Here is an 8,587-nt window from a genome sequence, read left to right as displayed (position 1 = left end):
AATGAACAATTAGCTGTTTTTTCTTGTCACAATCACAACCACAATCTACACATATAGCTCTTTTGGGTTCTCTCAAAAGCAGACGACCAAAATTAGACAGTGCACTCAGGAAACATAATAGACAGCAGATTCATGTCCCCCCCCCCCCCCCCCCCCCACCTTACCTCCTCCCCCTCCCCGCCCAAGCAGACGCTACATACGGCTAAACCCTAAACAACCTTGAAACAACTAAATATAGCGCCCATATTCCCAACCCGGAAGTTCCAAGTGGAAAATAAACATAAGCCGTCTCACAGTTCCTACTTTTATTTGACGGATGAATATTTTCTTTTCGAGAATCCAGCCATTACTTGTCGTTATGGGTTTACTGGATCTTGAGGCAGTGGTAAGATCGTCTGTCCACGTATGGAAGTAATTGGAGAGTCGATTTGAACAGATGGTCAGCTGAAAAGTAATACGGACACTGCACGTGTAGTATGTTGTGGTCGTCTTGCCATCATCACACGGGCTTACAACTGACTGGGCTTAGCTTTGTTGCTGTGAGAAATCCATAACCATATATTCCACGTTGGAAAGTAACGGCGGAACAATATGGCTACACACTTTCCGTGGTATCACGGAAGTATATCGCGACTAAAAACCGAACAACTCTTACATCAGTCTGGGAAAGATGGGACCTTTGTGGTACGAGATAGTGAAAATATCAGAGGAGCATATGTGTTGTCAGTTCTGTGAGTATTACTTTGTCGTAAATTGAGATATTTCAGCATCATATTTTGTCGACAGTTTGCGGTGCACCACCCGCAGCTTTTCAATAGGGTATCGGTGGCCCCATTCTACCCCAGAGTTTCGGCGCGGTTGTGAGCGTCGGAGACGTACCCATGTGCACAATACGCACAACGTCTGTGTTTGAGAAAACAGTGAATCACTAACGTGCATTTGTCAATATGAGAGATAGGCAGAAGACTAAACTAAGCCAATGTTGAATTAAATACGTTCAAGCATATTTTGTACTCCCATTTTGATATTACAACCTACTGTACTAACACATTACTATTACTATGAATAGGTACGGTAGGTCTACTTCGTACTTGTCTAGCTTGGCAACTCAATGCAAGATGACGATTGACCTTGCCTTGTGAAAAAATGTTATTTTAATGGAATAGTAATTATACAATGTATTTGTAGTCAACAGGGCAAGAGTTCCATATGTACCCCCTACAAAAAAAATTCAAGTGATGTATAAGTAATATGATTGAATTTAGGTGGCTTTATTAGGGTTTAGGGTTAGACTTTAGAGGTTAATAGGCCAAGGTTAGTCTATTAGGGCAATGTATACTCTCGGTGTCCTTTAGGGTAACACGGACCCCGGAGTCCTACAACACTATATAGGTGGGGGGGGGGGGGGGGGGTACATATGAAACTCTTTTCGTCAACAGCAAATAGATGGAACATGGAAGAGTTCCTTTTGGGACAGCCACAAAAAAAAAAAAGAAAAAAAAAGAAGAAAGAAAGCTTTGGATATGTTTTAGTGAAAACAAATGTATGTAGAAAATTTTGGGGGTCACTACATCTGTAAATACTTAGGCAGTTAGGGTATGAATTATAATGCAGACTCCTATATCTTGAGTCCTAGGGCAGGGTACTCAGACTCTTGAGAGATTCTAGGGTCAGGGTGTGATTCAGGACAGGGTTTGGATTCGGGTTAAGTAGGAAAGTGTTAAAGGACAAGTTCACCTTCATAGACATGTGGGTTGAGTGAATGCAGCAATATTAGTAGAACACATCAGTGAGCTAGAGTTTGAGGAAAATCGGACAATTCGTTCGAAAGTTATGAATTTTTGAGGTGTCTGCTCAGTCACGGCTGGATGAGAAGACTACTATAGCTTGTGATGTCACATGTGTACAATGATATAAAGAAAGAATAAAGAAAATTCATCATATTTCCATTTTTCTCGCGTAACAAAAGAACACTCGACTTCTCACTTTCAGAAGGCAGGGGAAATAATATTACCCTTAACATATGTCAGTAACAAGTTGAAGAAATGCACACTTTAATCAAAAAGTACTTTTGTGAAATTCTCTTTTTATTTTCCTTATATTGTTGTATGCATGCGACATCACACACTGTAGTAGTCTTCTCATCCAGCAGTGACTGCGCAGATAATTTAAAAATTCATAACTTTTGAACGTATTGTCCGATTTTCCAAAAACTTTCACTTATGTGTTCTACTAATATTATTGCCTTCACTCAATCCACATGTATATGAAGGTGGACTTGTCCTTTAAAGATGGAGTAGAATATATTTCTCTCTGTTGATGTCATGTCTGACGCAGCCGAAGAGTTGTGCGCTTTAATAACTATATGTGGTACCAGGTGCTTTGACGAAAGGGCGTATCTGTAATCAAGGAATCAAGGCTGTGCTTTCATAGCAGAAAAGACCTCCCCTGCCACAGTTTGCTCTCTCCCTCTCTCTCTCTCTCTCTCTTTCATTGTGCTGGCAACAATTAATATAATACGTATGCTTTAAACTCTAGTAGCAAATCAAATACACTTGTACAGTGTAAAAATTACTTTTACGTGCAGAAAGTATAAAAACATGATGGAACATGCTTTAGAGTGCCCGGGTATTTTATTTGAAAGATCAAATATGCCATCTGAAGAAAAGAAATTAACAAGTGCATGATTTGTGATTGTTTGCGCAATGGAAAAATATTGAAGAGGACCTGATTTTTATTTCATTTTGATGGTGCTTTACAAGGACTGAAGGAAAATAGAATTAAATTTGATTTGAATTCTTTCATAAACTGTCCTCAACAAATTTTAGTAAAGTGGTATCTCATCTAAACTTTTCTTGTAATTTAGTGAGATGTGAAACTTTTTCTTTGTCTCCAAAATTTGTCTTGGAGATAGAGACATCTTTGTCTAAATTTGTCTTGGAGATGCCGAGCACTGTATGAAAGTATAGAGGAAGGTTAAAACATTCCCTTGTAATGCTTTTTCACCCAAACATGTGTTTGCATGGATTATGATGATATTCCACTCTTCCCATTCATGAGATAACATTTCCCTGTGTTAAAGGTATCGTATAGTTTTTGTTGAGACCTAATTTCAGGTTTGTAACATTTTTTGGTGAGATAATGAGAAACCTCTTATGAAATATGAAAGAGCATCTAATTCCAAGAGGAATTCAACGTTTATTTGATGAAAATTGGTTTTGAAATGGCTGAGATATCCAAAACAGAGTGATTCTAATAAGTGTGGGACCCACACTTTATTACGATTGCTTTGTTTTACTTTGTTTTTGGATGTTTCATTCATTCCAAACCCGATTTTAATCAAATAAACTTTGAATTCCTCTTAAAATGGTGTGCTCTGTACTATTTCATTTAAGTGTTTTCTTGGTATCTCGCAAAAAGTTAAAAGCCCAGTTCTCATCTCCACCAATGCTGTACCATCCCTTTAAGGTTGGTTGGTTAGTAGTATATTCTGATAACTCATGTTTCGGGTGGCTATCCAGAAAGGAACTCTTTCCATAAATAATTTTAACAGTACCACACATTTGGCAAACAACACATCTATAGTTTAGAATGTTGCTCTATAGTGGATGTTGTACAAACTGTAGATCTGACATGGTGTGCTACTGCCAATTTCAGATAACTTTCTAGGATTGTGAAATAAAAAAATGTGTGATGGATTTAAGTAAGGGGAGCCTGAGTCATTCAATGTGGTCGTATTGCATATAATTCTGAGATTCTGCAATTCTATGAACACAGTCTACATAGTGTAATGCATAATTAATGATAATAATGATAATGATAATAATAATGATGATGATGATGAGGATGATGATGATGATGATGGGGATGATGATGATGATGATGATGATAATAATAATAATAATGATAATAATACAATACATTTATTAGGTGCTTAATATGGATGTTTCTAAGCACACAGTTTACTGGAAAATCAATACTTAATTCAAAATAATACAAAAATGCAAAAATACTCGCCCCCCCCAAAAAAAAAAAAAAAAAAAAAAGAAAAAAAAAGGAAAAAAAAAGAAAAAAGAAAAATGTCAACTCGTCAGTTTTGTTTGTCCACTGAACTGGGATGCTGGGGTTAGGAAAAGTCTACATTTTTAAAAAAGACAATAACTTGGTGACAACTTACACTTGTAATATTTCTAACAAAATAACTTTGTTCACAAAACAAGTGTCAAGTTTCTCACAAAAACTTTTAAAGTTGATGGCTAACTAACATTATCTATTGCACACTTGTTCATCCTATGATGTGCATTGAGGTTCTAACAATGAGGTTGCCAGCTAGCGCTCAAAAGGTGGCAATCTTGAGATCAGTGGGCATGATGAAGTTCAACTCGGCAAGTGTACCTTACTGCGATATACTGCATTACCTGTAGAACAACGTCTGAATGTTTAAAGCAGGGAGTCGGTCTTGAATTTATAGAAAGTGTAGAAATGTGAGAAAACTTGATATCATCAAATTTGACTTTGAAATGTTCTCAGCGATATAGAATGGAACTCTGACTACCCTTTTTATAATGCCAACAAGTCAGAGAGAAAAAAATGCAGGTTGCTTCTAATATTTCAAAAGAGTGTTTATAAAACACTTCTATTTTAGACCACAGCTGGAATCAGCACTGCATACAATCGCGGGATAGGTGTCATTTCCTGATATTACATGTGCCTTCCCCGTGAGCTATATTAAAGAGACAAGCCACACCATGTTCATGTTGGCTTTTAGAGTACCGATATTTCTCAAACAAACAGACCTTCTAATTTTGTCATATTTTGTTCGATATTTAGTGAAATTGAAAAAGAAGTATAATACTTAACATCATAATTTATGGAGTTGTCACAGCTTTGCACTGATGGGGAAGGGGTTTGTGGTAGGTACATTATGCACCAAAAACTTGATTTGTATTTTGCCTCTAAGTGCACGTCAACTTGAGAGTTGTGAACTGATCACATCATCGCATCCAATACTTTGTGTAGGGATGTGTATAGCAGATATGAATAATAGTATGAATATAATAGTGTAAAAAGTGAAGTTAGCAGAAATTATAAGTCTATGTTTAGTTTTCAATCATTTTGGCTGACTGCGCTTTCAATAGTCCACTGGATATGAAGTGTTTTTCCACTTTAAACCAATTTGGAGTGGGATAGGAAGTGCACTCTGGTCAGACCAAGCCAGAGTAGTCTACAACTACAGCTGACTTCCCTTGATATTGTGGGCATAATTTTAAGTGAATTAAAGGGAAAATCCTGTATACCAAGCTCACTATACACTGTACAATGAGGTACCACTTTCAAGAAGGTGACGAATTTGGCAGTCCTGATCTTCCTTTACTGTAATTAGTATGTTTACAATGAGGTACCGGTTAAAACGAGGTAAAACTCGGTGGTCCTGGGCCCTGTTTTATGAAGAGTTATAATTGATTATAGTTGATTTCTATCATAAGTCTATGGCAGCCTGTGTGGTAAGGAAATTCATAATCGATTATATCTTTTGATAAAACAGGGCCCTGGTGATCTTGTTAACAGGGTTTCTCTGTAGTACTATCATACCAGTACATCATTGATAAACTCATTAGATAGACCTTGTACATGTGGTACATAGTTTATCAAGAGTGACCAGAGCCAGTGTATTCTGGCGGCTTTCTTCAAAGTGTTATATCTTGTATCATGACAAACTTTCAACTTTCAGATAAGCCTAATTATGGAACATAAGACACCGACCTTTCGCTTTCGGATTCAATAATTATTGTTCTGTAAATGAAAGATATACAGATTGTATCCTGTTGTGGGAGATTGAAGCCTGGGAAAATGATGATGATAGCTTTCAGACACCCACATGAACGATTGTTAAAGGGGAAATGTCACTCCATTATCAACTCAACAGTAATGAAAAAAGAAAGTCAAACAAACATGACAATAAAAAAAGTCATTATGTAGATCCAAAAAAGAAAATTATAAAATGTATTAATATTAATGTTTGATTTCTTTTTTTTTTTTTTTTTTTTTTTTTTTTTTTTTGGGGGGGGGGGACAAAATGTGACAGCGATGACAGTCACTGTATGCAGATGAGATCAGGGTCCCGTTTCATAAAACTTGTTATCAGTAACAAAATTTGCCACATTTCTATGACAAATTTGCTCTCAACCAATCAGATGCAAGGATTTTAGTAGCTTATAACAACTATCATAACTTGCTATTGATAACAAGTTTTATGAAATGGGGCCCAGGTGCTGTTTTAAATGCTGCTTCTCAACTCTCACAGGGAATTACTGAAAATACAATGTACACGTAGGTCATAAATCTTTCTTATCACAGAATGTTAACAACTTTAAAATGATTTGGTGCAAAGGATGTGATTTCCTGTTAAATTAATTCTTGCAAAAGAGAGGAAATTTGGTACAGTTTTAAAGTTTGTATGTATTGTGTACACAGAAAAGAACAGTGTATCCAGCAATATCACACGAGATTTACTGTAAGCAAGCTCACATTAGTGGTGTCCAAAAGAAGCTGAGGTAAAGATAGCGATAAACATGCACTTAGATTAACAGAAGTATAGCCCCTACTCACACTCTTATTCTTGTTCCAACCTACAATGTATAAATTTACTGTGTGAGATGGGCCACCTCATCTATCATTGTAGTAGGCTTCCTTGACCAATCTGGCCTGTAACTCCTCTCATGCTTCACAAACATTACTATACTGTATGTCCCCCAAAAAAATTACGAGGAGACCCTCCGCAATGATATCTTTAAAGATAGTGAATCAATCCAAATACAAATTCAGGGTAGGAAACTATAACTCATTGCCCACATCTTACAGAAAACTCAATTCGATTTGCTTCAGTGGTCAAAGAGAAATAAGGAATTTTGTAGAGGATGTCAAGAATAACATCTCTTCCTTCAAAGTTCTGTCTATTGTATTCACACACAAAAGCATCGAAGCGCTAAACTTGGAAGAATCAGACTCATGACATGCTTTACAACATTCCACATTTCTCTGTGACCGCTTAACCAAATTGAATGAGGTTTTCTGCAAAATAGAGCTATAGATATTATATTTTAAGACCCTGCAGTAGCATTTAGGCAGTTTAATCATATTGGGTGTTATCAATGCGAAAATTTGATTGTAATTTTTTTTTGGACATACTGTACTGTGGCAGTCGACTCAAGATTAAGCCAGTTTACATGGATCTCTGAACTTTTGAGAGAGAATGGGGTTGCATATACTAGTGCATTGTACTTCTGTACTACACAGAGAGTGGTGCAATAACCCATTAGTCACTAAAACCCCCAAAACTGCCTGTCCTTTTTATACTTTACCGCGTTACCATTTTTTAAAAATAGATATATTATTTTTGTAAGTTTTGAAAATGCCAAAGGTCGAAGGTCAATGAATGTATGTCAGAATACCTAGTTGTGACACCCCATTCTCTTGGTAAACTTGTAGGCTTTCAAATAAACATGATAACTTATGATAGACAAAAATAAACATGCAGTGAGCTATTTCAAATCATTCAGATTGTTGTTAAAATGAGAGCAATATTGCTGCATACCTTCCAGTGAACCATAGGCCAAAAGGTTAAGATGTGAAATGAAGTTAGACAACAGTGTTGGTTTGTTTTAACGTGACTGCTATGGAATAAATGCTTGAAAGCACGCAACCATGAGACTGACAGTGTCATGTTCGCTCTTAAGGACTAGGCAATGAGGACTAGGCGATGCGGAATAGGCAATGATGAGTAGGCAATGAGGATTGGGCAGTGCGGACTAGACAGTGAGGACTAGGCAATGAGGAATAAGCAGTGAGGATTGGGCAATGAGGACTAGGCAATGATGACTAGGCAATGAGGACTAGGCAGTGAGGACTAGGCAGTGAGGACTAGGCAATGAGGACTAGGCAGTGAGGACTAGGCAGTGAGGACTACAGGGTTGTAGGCAGTGAGGACTAGGCAGTGAGGACTAAGCAATGAGGACTAGGCAATGAGGACTAGGCAATGATGACTAGGCAATGAGAACTAGGCAGTGAGGACTAGGCAGTGAGGACTAGGCAGTGAGGACTACAGGGTTGTAGGCAGTGAGGACGAGGCAGTGAGGACTAAGCAATGATGACTAGGCAATGAGGACTAGGCAATGATGACTAGATGCAATGAGGACTAGGCAGTGAGGACTAGGCAGTGAGGACTAGGCAGTGAGGACTCGGCAATGATGACTGGGCAATGATGACTGGGCAATGAGGACTAGGCAATGAGGACTAGGCAATGATGACTAGGCAATGAGGACTAGGCAGTGAGGACTAGGCGGCAATGAGGACTAGGCAGTGATGACCAGGCAATGAGGACTAGGCAATGAGGACTAGGCAGTGATGACTAGGCAATTAGGACTAGGCAATGAGGACTAGGCAGTGATGACCAGTCAATGATAACTAGGCAATTAGGACTAGGCAATGAGGACTAGGCGATGATGACTAAGCAATGATAAAGAATAAATAAAGCTTTGAAATTACAGACGTTCTACTAATTTTGTGTCTGATCGAGTCTCATCAATCT

At 37.8% G+C, this 8,587-nt stretch overlaps 1 protein-coding gene across 1 annotated transcript in view; it reads left to right on the top strand.

Annotated features, from left to right (window-relative positions):
• Positions 1–273: 273 nt before the first annotated feature.
• The window catches only part of LOC139725552 (phosphatidylinositol 3,4,5-trisphosphate 5-phosphatase 1-like), a 94,110-nt gene continuing 85,796 nt past the window's right edge, over positions 274–8,587 (top strand). Inside the window, exon 1 of the mRNA XM_071636643.1 lies at positions 274–731. Within this exon, the coding sequence (XP_071492744.1) occupies positions 592–731 (140 nt within the window). The 5' untranslated portion in view covers positions 274–591. The remainder of the gene's footprint in view (positions 732–8,587) is intronic.

The sequence above is a fragment of the Diadema antillarum genome, unplaced genomic scaffold (assembly GCF_040938485.1).
Source record: "Diadema antillarum isolate AM-2024a unplaced genomic scaffold, OU_Dant_1.0 seq00000049_RagTag, whole genome shotgun sequence".
NCBI classification, from domain to species: domain Eukaryota; kingdom Metazoa; phylum Echinodermata; class Echinoidea; order Diadematoida; family Diadematidae; genus Diadema; species Diadema antillarum.
This window is presented reverse-complemented; position numbering and strand designations above follow the sequence as displayed.